This window comes from Sorex araneus, chromosome 2 (assembly GCF_027595985.1).
Source record: "Sorex araneus isolate mSorAra2 chromosome 2, mSorAra2.pri, whole genome shotgun sequence".
Lineage (NCBI taxonomy): Eukaryota > Metazoa > Chordata > Mammalia > Eulipotyphla > Soricidae > Sorex > Sorex araneus.
In genome coordinates, this window is record NC_073303.1 from 309,036,599 (window position 1) to 309,057,004 (window position 20,406).

Genomic DNA, 20,406 nt, shown 5'->3' on the forward strand with positions numbered 1-20,406 from the left:
AGTTGCATTTGTAAAATCAGGGTGGTTTAGAACTTCCTCATCTTTACACATTTGGTACTTTATCTCAAAGTTTAGACTATAGAAACTATTAGCATCAAAATTAAACATCACCCATTACCTAATAAGCAAATAGTCTGGTAGTTTTTCTTCCTTCTAAGATGCTCTAGCCTTTTTCATAGGCATTTCCTTAATGAAGCTCTTTTAAGTAAAGCATGTTTATATTTCTACTAAAGAGAGCATTATGAAGTCTGAGGAAGAATCTGCCTAATAAATTGGTACACAAAAACACCAAACAAATATTAAGCTAGCAACCAACACACATAATGAGCATGCAAATAATAGAAGAAGTTTATATGAATAAGATACTTTAGCAGAGGTCACTTTAAAAAAATCTCTATTTTTAAGCTATACGGTGCAGATTAACTTAAAATTACTTTTAACTAGGATAGCTATAATATTTACAATTGACTAAAAACCTTTACAGGATGTTAGGCAGAAAATTATGGCACAACAATGAATCTTCTGGAAAATAAGACTATACTTTTATTGGAAATTTTTCATTATGTGAAGGACTAGAAAAAAATATTATTTATTCAAATCTAAATTAAGAATTAATGATCACTTTAATGTTTAATGTTCAACACCTTTAAAAGTGTTTAGTAACGGATTTCAAAGATTAAGCAATTTACTTTCGAAGCTGTGGGTTGAGACTTAAGTAGGTTCAGCATATATTAAATAACATATGCAGAAACGTTTTTGAGTTAATTGGGGGGTGGGAAATATATTAAAGGGGCTTGACTTTGTCTCCAAAGGGGAAAAAAACACAACGACCTTAACTGTTACACAACTAACTGATAACTACAATGAAAATTTATCACTAAATGGCTGGTATTTCATTCTCCAGACCTAAGTAAAAGATATTGGATGGAGATAACATTGAAAAAATTTATTCCTGGATGCCATTTTAACATTGTGCGCCTTGTGGAAATCCCAAGAATCAGCAAATTAAACCACAAGACTAATAGCTAAAATCTATACTGAAGATAGAAAACACACCTTTAGATCATACTCTGGAAAAAAAAACTATACTTTGGGAAGTACAAAAATTATTTTATGATATTTAAGTACCAGTAAAAAAAATATGAAAACAAGTTAAATGAAAAGCTTTTTTTTTTTTTTGCAGTTTTCTATACCACCATAGTATCTATCTTCTATGCTGGGAGTATAACAGTATAACCTTAACCCTAGCTAATTTATCTTTTAAAAATAAATTTAGCTCAAGTAATTCCACATAGTACCTTACAGAAGAACATGAGAAAACACAAAATCACAAGACATTGTTAATTAATGGTAGTTGGGGAAATTTTCTTTAAAAAGATCCATATCAAAATTTTTACCTAATATCTTTTAAGCCAAGAGTTAACAAATATGAAATTTTGCCAGTAAGAATGACAAAAATTTCTGTGCAAAACAAAACAAACAGAAAAGTGCAGACAATGTTGCCCCTTGCCAGCTGGAATTCCATTATCTCCTAAAAATTAGCTAAAAACCATTCAGAAACAAAAAACTACACTTCTCTATATTAGCCTATCATCTACTATCAGTTGGCTATAAATTTATGATCTTGATATTAAGTAGTAACTGAAAATGGTCCATTTGTGCAAAGTTCGATAAAACTTAACATTTAAACATATGAAAGTTTCAAAATAATCTTGAAGGTGTTTAATATTTTACAATGTAAAGTAAAACAAATACATTAAAGAAAACAAATCCTTTACATAAATTTCAGTAAGACATACATAACTACATATAAAAACTGTACAGGAGGATTATGGATTGTGTAGAAATTGACACGCATCAATGGCACTGGTTTTTACTCAAGAACGTTAATATTCCCATGCCATTACTAACAAAGTAGGTTAGAAATTACTTTATCTCATTTCTTCTCATATGACTGCATAAAAAAAAATTCTAAATAAAATCACATTTGAACTGAAAAACAAATTATTCTGCTTCTACTGTTTAGCAGCAGTTAATAATCATGAATGCCATCCTTCCTCAATATGCTCATTGGATGTACTATAACTTTATCTGTGAAATTTCTCTTTTGACAAGTGTCTTAAAAAGACATTAAGAAAAAAAAATACTATTTTGAAAATTTATCCCACAACCTGAACAAAACAAAGGCATATCTTGTATATAATAATGAGAATACTGCATCAATTTTATAAAGGGATACTGTGTTGATGATTAAAATTGAAGGTTTGATCCTTAGGTGATTATATATTTAAATATTGCGATGTACCTAAAACTGTGTCTGGAATATGAATAATATTGACAACTTTTTTCCATCATGCAATGAAGATTTTAAAAAGTATACAAGTGGTAGGTATATTTGCATTAGAAATATAGGCAGATTATTTACTCACTGAAACCGCATAGTATTGTTACTAAGTTGGATGGGGGGGAAATACAAACAAACATACATTTTCATTCATTTGGAAAATGTAAAAAGTCATGTACCAATATATAATTCTTCATTTTCTCTGATCTACAAATTGACAGACTGTCGAGTTATTTTTGTGCCCGGAAATTGTTCAGAATTCAATTACCAAAGGAAAAAAACAAAAATAAACCCTGTTCAGAATACACAAATGTATCTCCTTAAAAGGTCCTATTCTTTAGCCATCTTTGATGATTTCAAAATTTGCAGCTTCAGCTCTTTTATCATCAGCTCCAGCTTCTGTCTTGCCTCCCGCTCCTGCCGCAGCTCGTCCTGGAGCTCCTGCCTGTCGGCCTCAGCGTGGTCCAGTCTCTGTCTCAGCTCAGCCAGCTGCGGGGTAGAAAAACACTGTCAGTTTTCATGAAGCTTTGGTTTCCCAGTTAATCTCCGCATTGGGACAATATTCTGTTACTTTTTACAAAACGAACTATTTCATGCACACCATCTTAAATACCTTAAAACTATTATTAATCCAGCATTTTATATGGCGTTAAATTGGGTAAAAAACAAAGGTTCAAGAGAACCAACATCTAAAGAGTTTTAACTTTTAAGGAAATTACTGATTGAGGTACTGTAATTTACAATATTGTTAATGTTGGCTTCCTGTGCACATCACTTCAACACCACACCTATCAGCAGTGTCCCCCCTTTCTCCTCCAAGGACCCACTGCTCCTCCTTTCTGCATCTGTTCTGTCATGTTGCCTTTGTCCTCTGCTGCTACCTTGCTGTGTATCTTTAAGTCACACACATGAGTGAGATCATTCTGTATCTAACACTTTCATTGCACCCTACATTTTAATATGCCTCTATCAGTCTGCTCATCATGTGAGTTATTGGTTCATCTTTTCCAAGCTGTGAGTTACTATTCATTTTCATTCCAGTGCTTTTGAACACAAAGGCAACAGACATTGTTATTTCCAAAGTCCATATAAGTTAAAGTAATGTAACTTTTGACAGATCGCTGGAAATTAGCAGTTTAGTCTGGCTGTCTATGGTAACATGTTCAAGATCAAAAGGTCATTTTGGGTACTATAAAGTTATATTTAATGAGAGAGCAGAATGAAATGACCCTGACCAAAAAAAATACTTTCTTAAGAGGGTAACAGCTTTAATTTTCATCTTAGAGAGATAACATCACAGAAACAGTATTTCTTACCTGTGCTGCATATTCAGCCTCTTTGTCTTTTTCTACATTTGAGTCACATGTACATTTTTGCTTCATAACCTGCTCTAACTTTTTCTCTAGATCCTTCTGTTCAACATAAAATTCTTCCATTCTTTGAGCATGTTCATTTTGCAAAGATTCAAGCTCTTTCTGTAGGTTCTGCTGTTCCTCGGTGAGTTCCTTCATAGCTTTGGAGCTACTCAGCATTTCAACTTCCTGGCATGAAAAGAAACACAAAACAACTTTTACTTATTTTCCATCATGTTAAAAATGTTGATTCAGGGGCTGGAGCAATAGCACAGCGGGTAGGGCGTTTGTCTTGCACGCGGTCAACCCGGGTTTGATTCCCAGCATACCACATGGTCCCCTGAGCACCGCCAGGAGTGATTCCTGAGTGCAGAGCAGGAGTAACCCCTGTGCATCACCGGGTGTGACCCCAAAAGTGGGGAAAAAAAAAAATGTTGATTCAGGGACTGAGTATGTGATTTAGTGGTAGGGTTCCTGACTTGCCTATATTCAGTCTACGGTTTGATCCCCAAAACCTAAAAAATAAAAAGTTATTTAGAATTTAGCTGTCATCTCAACTTCTCTCATAGTCTCTAGAAACCATCAGTATAAAATTCTGAATAATCCTAAGTACACTTGCAGCATTTGATACTGACTTTGGAAAGTCAGGGAAATAACCTAAAGGGCTGGAGTACATGGTTTGTGCGCAGAGGTCCTTGGCCTGATACCAGCACAACATGGTCCCCTGACCACTGCGAGGAGCAAGCACTAACCCCCCAGGTGAGGGAGAGGGAGACAGAGAGGGAAGGAGGAAAGGAAAGGTGGAAGAAGGAAGCGAAAGAGAAAGAAAGAGAAAGAGACAGAGATTTAAGTTCTAGGGCAGGAGAAACCCCATACAGGGGGAGAGAAAGAGAACAGGGATAATTTGACTAACATTATATAAGAACTTTACCATCTGAAGTTGTTGTTTTTTCTGCAAAATAGAGGTCAGTTTTTCTTGTTGTTTTACATAAGTTCTCATTACTTCCTCCATGATTTTTCCTTTATCATCCTCACAAATAATATCTTTGACAAGATGTGAAGTTGAAGCTGGAGCTTCATGGACAATTTCCATCTTGCTTGAATCTCTGACTATGTTGCAACTAACAGACTCAGGTTTCTTTTTACCAGTAGAAGTATTTGAGATGGATGGATCTTTGGGAAGCAAACAAAGTAAAATTCACTGTTAAAAAGTCACAAAGACAATCAATATCTGAAATTTAAAAACGATGGCATTCAAAGTGAAATTTAAAAAAATTAAGAACACCTATAGGAATTTAATTAAAGTAGGACTTTTATAAAGGTAGCCCATGTCCATGGGCTGAAAACCTTATAAACTGCTAAAATTATGTTTTCCACTGATTGTTACTGAGTTCATTTCAAACTTCTACTTTTAAAACTTAACCCAAATGTGATAATTAGGAGATAGGGTCTTAGAGTTCAATTAACTCATGAGAGCAAAGCCCCTATAGTGGGATATAGTGGGTAAAACAAACACCCAGGAGATCTCTCTAGTCCTATCAATCAGAGATGTGGCGGACACCTGAGAAAATAGCCATTATAAACTAAGAGGCAGTCTCCTCCTAGGAACTAAACATGCTTTCTTGATCTTGGGCTTTCCAGCCCCTAGAAGTAGCACTGTAGCACTGTCCTCCCATTGTTCATCGATTTGCTCGAACGGGCACCAGTAACGTCTTCATCGTGAGACTTGTTGTTACTGTTTTTGGCATATCGAATATGCCATGGGGAGCTTGTCAGGCTCTGTCATGCGGATGAGATACTCTCGGTAGCTTGCCGGGCTCTCGGAGAGGGACAGAGGAATCGAACCCGGGTCGGCCACATGCAAAGCAAACACGCTACCCGCTGTGCTATTGCTACGGTCCAACCCCTAGAAGTATGAGAAATAAATGTTTGTTTTATAAATCACCCAACCTGTAGTATTTTTGTTATATCAGCCCAAAGATTCTAAAATGGTGGTAATAATCTTGTAACAATCACAAATTAATGCAATATCTACCAAAATCCTCATTTGTGGCATAAATTGGCAAGCTGGTCGGGAAGGGATACAAAATAGTAAGGAATCCAATCTTAAAAAAGAACAACAAAGTTGGAGGTCTCACAATTCCTAATTTCAAAACTTACTAAAAAGCTACAAAATTAAGACTCTATTGGGCTGGAGAGACAGTACAGCGGATAGAACACTGGCCTTGCCACAAACAAGTCCCAGCACCAGATATGGTCCACCAAGCCCTACCCAGGATGATACTTCATCACAGAGCAGGAGAGGCCCCCCAAAAACAGTGTGACTCAAAAAACAAACATCCAAAAACATTGTATGTGTACTAGCATAAAGACTAATTCCAGGAATACACCCAAACTTTTTTATATATTTTCTTAGTTGTTCCTTTCTGAGCCATCCCAAGGAATGTTTATAGAGTATTCCCAGAGGTATTCTCCAGAGGTACCTGGAGAACTATGCAATGTTAGGGATTGAACCTACATGCAAAACATGCGAAATATGTGCTCTCGTCTCTTGCTTGAGCCGTCTTCCCAGGCCTAAACCCAATCTTTTATGAGCATTAAGTTTCAACAAGGGTGCTAAGACATTCCAATTAAGAGAGAATAGTCTTTTGAACAGATAGTGTTGAGACCATTGTATCAACATATCAAGAATAAGATTGGGGCCAGAGATGTAAGTAAAGTAAGGTGCTTGCTTGCCTTGCATGCAGTCAACTAGGGTTTGATTTATGACACCACACGTGTATGGTTCCCTGAGCACCATCAGGAATAATCCCTAGGCAATGCTGGATATAACCCCAAACCCCACCACCACCACCAAAAAAGAATGAGTTTAATAACCTAACCTTTATAAAACAAAGAATCTGAGTAGGTACTTCTCCAAGAAAGATTTGCAATGTTCAACATACACAAAACATACATCTTTAGTCACTGTAGAAATGCCAATCAAAATCCAAATTATACCACTTTACAACCACAAGATGGGGTTATGAAAGATACACAATAAAAGTGTTGAAGGAAGGATATAAAATGGAACCTTCATAAACTGGTGGGAATACAGCTAATTTGGAAAATTAATTTCCAAAGTAAATTAAAACTTGTAAGTGTTCAAAGTACCATTATTCATAATAGCCAAAAAGTGGGTATTAACTGATACATGTATAAACAAAAGGAGACATATCCAATAGCCTACTAAACCATAAAAAATAATACTAATAAATGCTATAACATAGACTGAAAGTAACAAAGAAGTCAGACAAGAAATGGTTGCATATTATATAATCCCTCTTACATGCAATATCCAGAATAGGTAAATAAATCTGCAAACAGAAAATAAAAGGCCAGAGCTACAACTCAGTGGGCTAGTGAGCAAGCTTAGCGTGGAGAAGGCCCTCAGCTGAGGTTCAATCCCCAGTTCTGCCTCGTCCCAAGAACTGCCAGGAGAAATCCCCAAACACCAAAAGCAGCAGCCACTAGCAGTGAGGTATGGCCCCAAAACCCAAAAAGAGGGGGGAAAAAAATACTCAGAGTCATTCTGGGGCCAGGGTGATAGTACACCAGATAGGGCATTTGCCTTACACGTGCCGATTTGAGTTCGATCTCTGGCATTCTGTATGGTCCCCTGAGCACTGCCAGGAGTAATTCCTGAGTGTAGAGCCAGGAGTAACCCCTGAGCATTGCCAGGTGTGACCCAAAAGCCAAAAAAAAAAGGTAAACCTAATTGATTATAATGTTTTGTGGGGAGTCGTGAAAATGTTCTAGAATTATATGGTTGTGATTGTTGTACAACTCTGTGAAATTTACTAAATTGTACACCTTAAAATACTAAATTAGATGGTATATAAATTATGTCAAAAAAGTTGAAGTCACAAGAATTAACCTGAGAATTTTAACAATAAATTTTAACAGGAAATTACTAATTAACAGTTCACCATATTTAAAGTAAGAAATAGAGATATAAAAAATCTTGGAAAGTGCATTTTTTTCGGGGGATAAGAGAAATGAAGAGGCAGGCTTAGAAGCAATGTAAGGGCACTGGTGAGGCTTAAGGACACGTTGGTGGTGCTGAGCTGCAGCAACTTCAAGGAAACCATGAACGTTTTGTAATAGTTACTAAACTACAATTAAAAAAATTTAAAGTACAGAAAACCCCCAAGAGAATGGGTGACCTCCCCACATCTCTCTGTTCTTCCAGGAGCCTGGCAGTCACACCCTCGAACTGCCCCTGGCACCTCTGGCCATGATCCAGAGACTCACAGATCAATCTCAGAAGAGAGCAACAAGCTGCAGAGATGCCTCTGGGTCCCAAAGGCACCATCCAGTTCAGTATTTATCTCCAGCTATAGCAACCTGTTTAAAATTTTAGAATTCCTGGAGCAACATCTCATACCTATGCTACCGATGTACCTAAAGTAGCACAACACATTTGATGGGGTGTAAAGTAAAAGGCAACAGATCTTGATTTTAAAAATATGTATGTATGGGGACACCTGGGCAGTCTCGGGCCAGGGCCAGAGCCGGCTCGAGCTCTGCCGAGATTCGACCCGGGTGGCCATGCCTTTGCACAGCCGCTTGGCTGCTGCACGAGCAGGATCCAGAGCCAGCTATATGACTTGGGGTTCCAGCGAGTGCTTGCAACCATGTATCCAGACTGTGAGCTAAGCTTTTGCTCCATGCTGCTCCAGGAAGGGAAATGATTCAATTTCCAACTTAAATCTCCCTGGACTTAATTACTAAAATACAGAAATTGTAAACCGTGCGGCGCGTGACTTGTTATGTCTTCATTCTCATCAGTGGAAAACTAATTATCAAATATTTCCCTGTCGATAGGGCCGTATTCTTGGGGGATAAATTCCAACAAGAATAGTGAGTTCTGTGTTGAAACTCCAACAACAATAGTGAGTTTTGTGTTGAAATATGGAATGTAATCAAGGTAAAGAGAAAAGGAAGTGAAATTTATCAGTTATGCAGGGGGGGGTTTGAGGGGTGGGGGGTGGGACGTATACTGGGGTTTGTGTTTTTTTTTTTTTTGGTGGTGGAATATGGGCACTGATGAAAGGACAGGTGTTTGAGCATTGTATAACTGAGACATAAGCCTGAGAACTTTGCAACTTTCCACATGGTGATTCAATAAAATAAATTAAAATATATATATGTATATATTATATATAATGTCTTATATATAATATATACATAAATGTATATATGTAAATACACACACACATTACTAACACATGTTAGTAATCTCATATACAAGGGTTTAATGGCTCCAAGGTGAGATACAACAATTTTCATACACTTTCCTCTGAGGAAACCTTTTTGGATAATTTTTAGCAGATTATTCCTAATAAGCAATACAAAATAAATTATTTAGTATTTGCCTTTGGAGCAGGCTTGAGTGGTGGTGGGAAAATTTGAATTAATGGTGGTGGGAAGGTGTAATGGTGGTGGGACTGGTGCTGGAATACTGAATGTAATAAATTATTATAAACAACTTTATAAAAATAAAATTATAAAAAAAAGAAAACCCTCAAGAAGCAAAATTGTATATAAAAGAATTAAATAACTATAGAACTCCTAATTGCTGACTCCTCAAACACTGCCTGCCAGTAAGCAAAGCTCTGCTGCTCCATGGAGGCTAACACAAGCAACACTGGGTAGAGAGGTCTTATCTGGTACACACTATTTAAAAGGCACCATACTAAGCAGCTCCTTTGTGTAAGGTGTCCAGCCAGCATTCTGAACTTATACCATCTGCCTGACCCCCACAGCTGTGAAATTCAGTCCTTGCATAGTCCGTGTCCCCTAAATCCTATACCTAACTACCCTTAGTATTATTGATAAAAATGGCTTCTCAGGGGGCTGGAGAGATAGCACAGCGGGTAGGACGTTTGCCTTGCACGTGGCCAACCCGGGTTCGATTCCTAGCATCCCATATGGTCCCCTGAGCACCACCAGGGGTAATTCCAAAGTGCACAGCCAGGAGTGGCTCCTGTGCATTGCCAGGTGTGACCCAAAACAGAGAAAAAAAAAAGCTTCTCAGTTCACAGCAAGACAGAAAGAAAAATAAGAACCTACTAAAGAAATCTGACAGGTGAAAAAGGGCAGGAAGGTTATGAAAGTAAGGTAAGAATCAAGGTACACTCTAAAGGCATGCAGTCTATACATTAATATCTCTTTAGCCTCCAGGGCTAACACCCTTCTAGAAAATTATAGCACTTAAGGCTCAAAGTAACAATGCAGGAGTTTTGAAAGATGGGTTTTTTCCCTAAGTAAAATCTTCATTAATAGAAAAAATTATACTAAATACTAAATACCTTTACAATACATAACAACATTTGTTTTTAAAAAGATAATTTCTGAATATTTACCTTTTAAACGACTACATAATTCTCTACTTGTTTTTAAATCCATTTTCTCCTGTTCCTCAAGTGAGACGTCTGGATAAGACACTGTTTTCTGATGTTTCCCACTACTGTGAGGCTTCTCCGAATGTCTTGGTGTAGATCTACTTGCCTCTGGCTTTGTGACCTCTTTACACTGAGATGCAGCAGAAGTGAGTGACACATTTGGGGCAACCACTTTATCACACATGTATAAGTAGTAGCTGAAAACAAAGGAAGGCAAGAAGAAATAAGACACATAAGACATTAAGGTATGATGCAAAGTTCTTACTTATTTGATAAAACAGCAATAATTAATTGTGCAAAACTAAGAATGAAGGGATAACTACCAATCATGCTCAGAGAGTCTCTTGCCCGCACGCCTGGCTGTCTTCCCCGGGCCCCTTGGAGGGGATGGGCTCCAGCTTCCCTCCCCGCCCCGAGCAGAGCTCCCGGTGGCCAAAGACCACTGGAACCTAGCCACAGCCATGCTCGAGGCCCCTCTCCACAGGTCCAGACAGGCCTCATGCATGAAGGTACCGGCAGAGGAACCCAGGTGTTTGTAATCCCATCAAGGGACAACATCCAGAGACTTAAAAGCAAGCTCCCAGAAGTGCATGGCCGCAAAGCGGCCCTGCGATATCTTGTAGCCTACTTCTCCCTCTGGGAGAAACTGGCATCCTTCTGAGAGTTTCCTGCCCACATGGGACAGCCTTGCAAGCTTCCCATGGTGTATTCATATGCTAAAGCCAGTAACAAGCTGGATCTCATTCCCCTGACCCTGAAAGAGCCTCCAGTGTGACATTGTTGGGAGGGCCGAGTCGAGAGAGACTTCTAAGATCTCAGGGAAAGGACGAATGGAGAGGTTACTGAGCCCCCTTGAGAAATCGATGACTAACAAGATTTCGTGATCATGATGGTGATGCTCAGACTCACCTAAAATTGTTCAGCATGTTATCTAAGAGACTCAAGGAATACATCTAAATTAAATATTTAACTATGATATCAGATGCAACTAATATCTATATAAGCTCTAACTAAAAGACTTTAGCCAACCGTTATTTTGTAACTGGTTATTCAAATAACTGAAATACTCTTCCAATTTAAAGAGGCCAACCCAGCGACTGGAGAGATGAGGAAAGAAAGGCTTAGAAAGTGGTGTTAGCCTGACAGTTCGGTGCTGAGGCAACCACTGAAGGCTACCCAGGCCACCCCACCAGTTTTTTTTCCTTTTTTTGGGGGGGAGGAGGCAGGGGTCACGCCCAGCAATGCTCAGGAGTAACTCCTGGATCTGGCTCTACACTCAGGAATTACTCCGGAGGTGCTCAGAGCAATGTGGAATGCTGGGGATACAGCCCAGGTCAGCCACGTGCAAGACAAGCACCCTGCCCACTGTACCACCGCTCGGGCACCCACAGCAAGCTTAGGCCCATGCTGAAGAAGCACATGGCGCCAGAGATCAAAACCTGGGTCTGACACATCCCAAGCATGTGTTCTACCAGGTTGAGCCATAAATAATCTTAAATATTAAGATTTTAATAATCTCATATAATCTTTTCATCTCATTTTCTTTATAGAAAAAGTATAGAAAATCCATTATTCTTCTTCTTTATCAATCAAACTGAGAATAAAAAACTCATTTTTCCATAAAAAATGATAGTTTAATATTGCCCATATTCTAAATAAAAATGTTAGAAAACTGTGCAAATATAAAAAGATTAAGATTCTTGACCACCATGCAAGAATATTGAAGATATACTTATAGCAACAGATAATAAACCTACGACTCAATAGTTTATAACCTAAGGTACATCTTTATTAAAAATACAAAAATAATGCGGTTACAATGGTCAATGTTACTATGATTAAATCTAAGTTTCTATTTTTTTCTTTTTAAAATATAAAAATTGCAAGCCAAACTCAATGTCTTACCTCTTGAAAGAAAATTAAATTAAACCAATACTTTTTTACTGTGGGGCAAAAAGAAATGACCTTTTTTTTTTCTTTCTTTGTTTGATAACAGGGATGAAACCCAGGGTCTCATTCATACAAAGAAAGTCTATAGCTACCCTACTTTCTTAGCTCCAGGAACACTTTATTCCTAGAAATAGAAACACCAATAACAGATTATCTCAAATACTCAATACAATTTACAATTCACTTCACATTCTCTTTTTATTCTTTTTCTAACAAAATTGATGAATGAATCAATGAACTGAAATCAAGACGCAAATACTCACCTGGGGTGTAAAAATGAATGTGTCTGAGAAATCTGATCACCTTCCTGCTTTATAACAGGATACCATGACTGCAATTCCAATCCTGGTGGTGTATCTATCTATAGAAAATTGCAGAAGGAAAAGATTTGTGAAGGAGGTGTGATAGTTAATTTCATGTTTGAACTTGACAAGGCACAAGGTACCTCTGGAGAACTCCAAATAAAAATGAATTGTACTGTTCAAAAGCCACCTGGTAGGCATGGCCTTTAAACTAAAATAAATAAGAAAGCTTCTAATAAAGCTGTTTCCCCCTAACTATTTAGTCACCCAAAATTCAAGACTCTATATAAACTATACCAAAAGCGACAAGCAGTTAAATATATATATAACTCCAACTTTACTTAATCTGCTAGCAAAGTAGCTGACTTGCAATAGCAGCACTTTGTCAAACTGAATTTGAAACTACGCTGTTGACAATATTTATCAGTAAATTATATTTCTTCATATATATGAAAAGCCTTAGCCCTGAAGAAGAATCCGTACTGTTAGGTAAAGGAAAGAAGGTTAAGTGGTTACTTAATGACCCATCTACCTAATAATAACATTTTACACCCTGCTTAATTCCAATGAATACTTCATTAAAGAAGCATCATTACCCCCATTTTACAGGAGAGCTGAGATTCTCCTATAGCACACAGGCCGGAAGAACAACCCCAGGAGAGTCAACATGCAATCATACCAACTAAAGGAGTGCACACCTTACTGAACACCATGGCCAAGGGTGCAAGCACCACATCCAGCTCTGTGTGTAACCCCTACCATCACTCAAAGAGAAGGGAGAAGGGAAGAAGGCAAGGAATTAAAAACACTGAGAAAGAAAGTAACTTATTTCTAAATTCATACATCCTTTGATTTGCTCTTACACACTGCCTTCCCTCCCCCGCCCCAACACACAGACCTATTTTATAGTTCAGTAATTCCCATTCTTTTGGCAAAAATCACTTTGGAGGAGGGAAGTCTCCTAAGTGGCTGTCAGGAGCTCAGGGACCACCCCTGGGGATTCTACGCAAATCAGGTGGCAGTTCCAGGTAGGAGTCCAAGGCTATGGTGCTGCTGTGGCCCCACAGTGCTTGGGACCACCTGCACCAACCCAGTGGTGCTCGAAAGCCTCCAGGCAACACTCAGCAATGCTCATGCAAGGCATCTGCCTTAATCCCTGTAATCCAGCATCCAGAAAGTACTTTAAAAGGTGAAAAAGACTCAGAGTAGAAAAGGCAGAAGGGCACGACCAACAGACATGATTCATCCAGGTAAGCAACAGGCCCAGCTGAGTGAGGGAGAGTGTAAGTAGGAATGAGATAAAGGAAGGATGGTACAAACACAAGTACTGGATTGTCCCTGCTTGATTCCGTTCTGCAACCAGGAAATCAGTATTGGGAGATGACAACCTCATTTAATAACAAGTAAGAAAACAGACTTCCATGACAGCCACAAAAGTTAAAAAAAGTATTTGCCTTAATGTCCCTATAGTACAGTTGCAGAAACTAAGTAAAATGGAATGAAAACATCTCAAGATGTTATTTACAGTTTGGTGAAAGCAAAATAAATTCATAAAATATCCAGTTTGGAACTGGAGAGACTGTACAGCCCCACGTGTAACTAATCACTTAATTACACAGTTTCTTAACATTCACCTTAGATTTACCAATAAATCAGAAAGGAAACTGCTGGAAATAAAAATATACAATGATAGCTGCAAGGTGACAGCTAAGACCCTAGACGTGAGAAAAGAATTACAGAAGGCAAACATAAGTACTTACTCAAAACGCAAGAAAAGCTGAAGGTGAGGGCAAATAATTTAAGGTCTCCAGTGTCCCCGACCCTTATCATAAAATACAGTATACTAATTGATGTTAAGTCCTGGATCAACATGACATAGTTAAATCGCATTCTAAATCATATAGGTGCAGTACATACCTATAAGCCAGACCATATACAATTTAGAATGTTTGGAAACTAAGACATTTAGAATTCAAAATAAATATAAGTTCATCTTTATTCATGTAAATAAAGATGAACTATTATGCCAACTTATATAAGGTGAATCTTTTTTCTGAAAGTTATTTGTTAAACTCATTATTCTGAAAATAAAGCTCCATATTAAACTAATGTAACAAAATAATTCTGGATGTAATGCCTAATAAATCATCTAGTTTTTTCAAATAAAATTACTGAGTTCAATTCACTTATTTAAAATATTTTAATTATGGATATTTGGGATCTCAAATAATCAGAACAACAAATACTAAACTTTTTCAAAGATCGTGACTTGAAACCTGACAGCTTTTATCATTTTAGTTCATTTTGAAAGGCTATTATTTTGGTTTACATAAATTTGACTTTTAATTATGATCCAAACTCGGTGTATGTTCTTAACAATGTTTCAAAACTTCAAATGTTACCTTAGCATATTAGTTTATCGCTTATTTTAAACTTTAACCTCTCTACCTTCTATTATTTTTTTTTCCTATTCTCACACCAACCTACTGAGTCACAGACCGAGTTACTAAAAAACTTTCCCTACTACAGGGGTCCGAAAGATTAACTCAGGAGTGGAACACATCCCCAGCCAAGCTCGACATTCAAGGTTGCTGTCAGCACTGAATGGCCCCAGGTACCAACAGGTATAGCTCTGCTGATCTCTGAGCAAAATGCTACCAGGACCAGAGCCCAGATCACACTACTGGGCTAAGAATCACTAGGATTGGCTCCCCGACTCCCCAAGGAGTGACCCCAACTTCAATGTCTGAATTTCCTACTCAAAAAATCCTGCCAAAAAAAAAAAAGAGAGAGAGATCTGCATTCCTATGTTCCTTACAGCACTATCACAATATCTGGAAACAATCCAAATGTCCAAGAATAAATAAATGACTGGATAAAGAAACTATGGTGTGGGGCTGAAGCAATAGTACAGCAGGTAGGGCGTTTGCCTTGCACACGGCCGACCTGGGTTCGATTCCCAGCATCCCATATGGTCCCCCGAGCACCCCAGGAGTAATTTCTGAGTGCAGAGCCAGGAGTAACTCCTGAGCTTCGCCGAGTGTGACCCAAAAAGCCAAAATTAAAAATAAAAATTAAAAACAAAACCCCTATAGTGTGTATATATACACAGTAGATTACCACTCAGCAATAAGAAAAGATGAAGTCGTGCAATTTGCTGATACATGGACAGATCTAGAGAGTAATCCAAATGAAGTTAGATGGAGAGGGACAGACACAGAATGATCTCTCAAACGCCACATACAAAAAACTTAAGGGGACAATGCTCGGAAGGCAGAGGAAACAAAAAGCAGGAGAACTTGTCTTTAGTGGGAAGTACACATGTGGGTGGAAGTGTGGGGCTGAGTTAGGGAAGTGAACACCAGATAATGGTGGAGAGGCGAAGTGCCTGCAAGAGAAGCAGACTGGGGGCAAGAGGGAAACAGGGGACACCGTTGGAGGGAAGTGGACACTGGTGAAGGGACTGGTGCATTATATACCTGAAAGCTATGAATAACTATAATTCAAAGTGATTCAATAATTTTTTTTTTTTTTTTTTTTTACTTTTTGGGTCACACCCAGCAATGCACAGGGGTTACTCCTGGCTTTTCACTCAAGAATTACTCCTGGCAGTGCTTGGGGGACCATATGGGATGCCGGGGATCGAACCCAGGTCGGCCGCGTGCAAGGCAAACGCCCTACCCGCTGTGCTATCGCTCCGGCCCCTCAATAATTTTTTTAACTTAAAAAAAATTTTTTTTAAATCCCTTAGTGGCTATTGAGCCTGTTTGAACAGCTTGAGATCAAAAATTGCTCTACTTAACATTTGTATTTTCAGAAGGGAAGATGCATACTAGTCTACAGAGGAGACTCAAAATTTGAATGATTTTTGAATGTCAATTTTTTTCAGCTTTTAGTAAGGTTACTCTGTTAACACAAAATTCATAGATCATAGTTCATATTCTCTATCCATATACTCCATGTCATAGAAGACCAAGAGTTTTGGGCTGGAGAGGTAAGACAGAGGGTAGAACACTTACTTGCCTGGCATGTAGGAGATCCAGATTTGATTTGATTTCCAGAACCCACAGGATCCCCAAGCCCTGCCAGAAGTGATCCCTGAGCACAGCGCCTGGAGTAAGCCCTGAGCACAGCCAGATATATCCCCCCACCACCAAAAAAAAAAAAAAAAAAAAAGCCCAACAGTCTACAGTTTTAGAGAGACCAGCTCCAAAAATCAAATAATATGAAGAACTGCACAGTACTACACAAGATAAAAAAGGGGGGGGGGGAACTACAACAAATTATTCTAACTGCATGTTAAAAACAATTAAGAAAAGCATATTACACAGCAGAACATTCATAGGCACACCAGATTTTCTCATCTCGTCTGCATTTGTGTCAACATACAAATTAGGTTTTCCAAAAAAGAACAATATAATTAAAATGGCACAGGGATAACCTGCTACTGAAGAGGAATAAAAGTTTGATACTAAGATATGAACATTGACTTTGATTATCTTTCAATATGAGAGTAATTATTCCTTTGCATATTTAAACATTAAAATAGAATGCATTACTTGGCAAAGGAAAGAAATAAATCACTTAGTAGCTTAAGTTAGATTGCTAACACTTTAAATGCTTATCACCCAACCTCCCACCATTATCTACCACAAGATGAACAGATGGCATCCTCATCTAAAACATGTAAGAAATATTTCAGACATACTATTCCATTGCAAGGGTTCTTTCTTGTCTCAAAACAGCAAATGTCTATAAACGTAAACTTTAAACAATCTCAAAAATATACAGAATTTATTTTAAATAATTAAAAATGAAGATACCTGTTATGAAAGCCCCTCTAAATTTTATCTTATTATGTGATAAATGCATGACCTTCGATGCATTATATTTGGGTAGTATGTTTGCCAGTTTTATAATTAACAAATAATTTAGAGAACATGGTTGTATTTACAAAAATAAGCATTTTGTCATCAATTTCTAGATACAAAAGCAATGCCACCCAGTCAGCACTTTTCATATATACAAACAAGCCAATATGTATATATTTTTTAATTCATCAAAATCCTTTAGAATTCCTTATCTTCAATAATAGCCTTTGTTTTTAGCTTTTAACTATACTATCATATTAATATCATTATCTTTTATGCCCAGATAAGAAATATTGATGAATTTAAAAACCAAAACAATGTCTAAAAATGTTCGTGGAATTTATAACCTCCCCCAAACCAGAATGAGTATTTTAAATATGTGGGGCAAATTATTTTTAAAACAGAATTTTAAAGTATTATTAAAAAGTGTTACATTTGGTATTCATTTTAAGAATTAAGCACATAAAGTACTAATAGGTTAATAAATTTAATAGTTTATCTTTTTAATGGTGCTTACACAGGAAATAAAATTAAATGCATACTAAATACAGATTTCTTTGCACATGCCAAACCTAAATCATTAGCAATTTAACTAAGCACATGACTTAACTATAACTGCTTAGGTATATAAAAATGAATATACCTGTCAGGTCCTTTTTACTGTGTATATTACAAGACATTCAAGTGGTCAATAAATGATTTCAGGAGGATACAAAAGACACTCTACCAGACAGCTGCCAACAACTCAGTAAAAGAAAACTGAATCCCTCAGTAAAGGATCGTTTTTCCTTCATACTTCCAACATGCTGTAAATGAGTGTTTCAACAACTGAAATAGGAATAGTGTTACTAGGTAGCTAATAGCTACTTAGAAGATTTTAAAGCCTTAATCTTATGCCTCACTTCATTGTAATCATTAGAATTAATCAACCTAATGAAAAACTGGAATAATATTAATTGATGCACCTCTGCTAACTTATCAAAGACTGACTTTCTATGTAAATGATGTCTGCACTTGCCACTCATGAGAGATCAGACCACCTATTTCAAAAAAAAGCCAATTTTAGGTTGAAAGTGCTTAAAACCAAAGAAAAGGCAAATGCTAATTTTTTCTTAACGTGATTATTATCTTAAATCTTTAGCAGAAATAAAACCATATTAAGTCAGTGGTATATCATCACTCCCTTTTACAACTTGAGAGAGGAAAACTGATAAAAATCCTCTTTTGGTCCATTCACCACCCCCCACTCTCCCCTCCCCTCTCCCGCCCAGACCCATCTCTCCCTCCTTACATTTCTATTACAAAACTATTTATTTAGTTCAATTCCTGGGACTTTTCAAAATAACAATTTTGTACTGAAATTTAGTGGCATTAAGTTCATTTAATGTTAGGATTACTTGGAATTTCCCATGTCATAAACATATTTTCATGAAAACGTTTGTCAAAAGTTTTAGTCCATATAAGCATTATATATGTGTGTGTGTCTGTTTATATATATATATGCACTGTATACATGTATGTGTATATATATATATATATATATATATATAGCTTTTCTATCCCATTCAGCATGTCTTAAAACGTGATCATCCTGGATAATTTTAGCTTTTCAATAATATGAATTGAAAATATCAAAATGTAAATAATTAACCTTACTGTAATGTACTGTTTTTTAGTCTATTTCATGCATTTTTCAAAATTCTTGTGACACACTAAATTGATTTCATGACCCTCCTAACTCTTCTCAACTAGGGGTTCTCAAGAGAATTAAGCCCAAATGCACAAGGCATTCATTACATGCAATGAATTAACATCTCTCCAAAGCTTTTAAAATGATACTATACACCATCCGTGGGAAAATGGAATAACCACCACTCACATCATTTTCTATAGGACTTAATTCTCTCATGGAACCCAGATGAAAAAGACTGCATGGGTGACAAACTACAATTAAAAAAAGAAAAGAAAAACAAATAAAAACACATGCAAGGGACAAAGCTAGTAGTACAGCCCATCTTGCTTGTAAGCATAAGGCCCTCAGGTTCTACCTCTGGCACCACAAAATTACAAGTAACCTCTTGACTCCTCCCTCACCCCAGGGCCTGTAAGCAAAAATTTTCCCCAACCCCAACAAAATAGAATTACACTTTATGTATAAGAACCCCCAATAAAGACAAAATTCTGCATGTGGAACAAACACAGATCCAAGTCATTACCAACCAATCTTCCTCTTTACTTGAACAAAATAGCTCCAGTTACTTTCTACTCACAGAAGTGTGGAAGGGTTAAGGTCAACCAGTTGGTGATGACTTTCCTGTCCTGCCAGCCACACCAACTCTAAGGTACATGTGGTCGCCAATCACTACTGGCTGCTTAGAGAGTCAATGGATCACGTCAACACTGTTTTCTTTGCTGCTTTAAAGTTTCTTAATTTTTTCACCCTTCTCAGATCCAAAGGATAAACGTCGCAATTTTTTTCAAGAGTCTTTTAAAAAGTATTTTAAAGTATTTAAAGTATTTAACTACATTTGAATGGCAAAATATGAATGTGAATGGAGCTTCTTTGTTTCCTAACCATAAGGGGGCACTATTCCCAAAGCCATTCGAAATATCTCACTAAAATATCCTTTTAATTCAGCATAACATTCACATACTTTCTTCCTGCAAACTTCATTTTAGTAAATAAATATTAAACTACTATCATCATTGTGCACAAATAACTAAGGGTTCGGAATCCATTTGAACCCAATACTATAAATTATCTTAATGATCTTCACATAAGGTAAAATTCCTAAATGCCTACCTCTATTTCTATACTCCTAACTTCCAAAGTGATTTCACATCCATGTTCTCACTTAATCAGTTATTTAATAATTTGAAAATTATCTTTAAAACTTAACTGTATTTTTTGGGGGGAGCGGGTAGGGACACACCTGGCAATGCTCAGGGGATACTCCTGGCTTTGCACTCAGGAATTACTCCTGGCTGTGTTTGGGGACCAAATGGGATGCGAGGGATTAAATTCAGGTCAGTCCCATGAAAGGCAAACATCTACCCACAGTGCTACTGCTCTAGCCCATAAATTGTATCTTTAAAAATTAAAATTTCTAAAATATAATGCAATCTTGTTTTTCAAATTTA

At 37.2% G+C, this 20,406-nt stretch overlaps 1 protein-coding gene across 1 annotated transcript in view; it reads right to left on the reverse strand.

Annotated features, from left to right (window-relative positions):
• Positions 1-20,406, reverse strand: part of SKIL (SKI like proto-oncogene) — a 30,184-nt gene continuing 9,778 nt past the window's right edge. The window contains exons 3-7 of the mRNA XM_055127349.1: positions 12,356-12,453; positions 10,104-10,339; positions 4,628-4,869; positions 3,661-3,885; positions 1-2,833 (exon numbers count right to left, since the gene is read on the reverse strand). Of these exons, the coding sequence (XP_054983324.1) occupies positions 2,675-2,833; positions 3,661-3,885; positions 4,628-4,869; positions 10,104-10,339; positions 12,356-12,453 (960 nt within the window). The 3' untranslated portion in view covers positions 1-2,674. The remainder of the gene's footprint in view (positions 2,834-3,660; positions 3,886-4,627; positions 4,870-10,103; positions 10,340-12,355; positions 12,454-20,406) is intronic.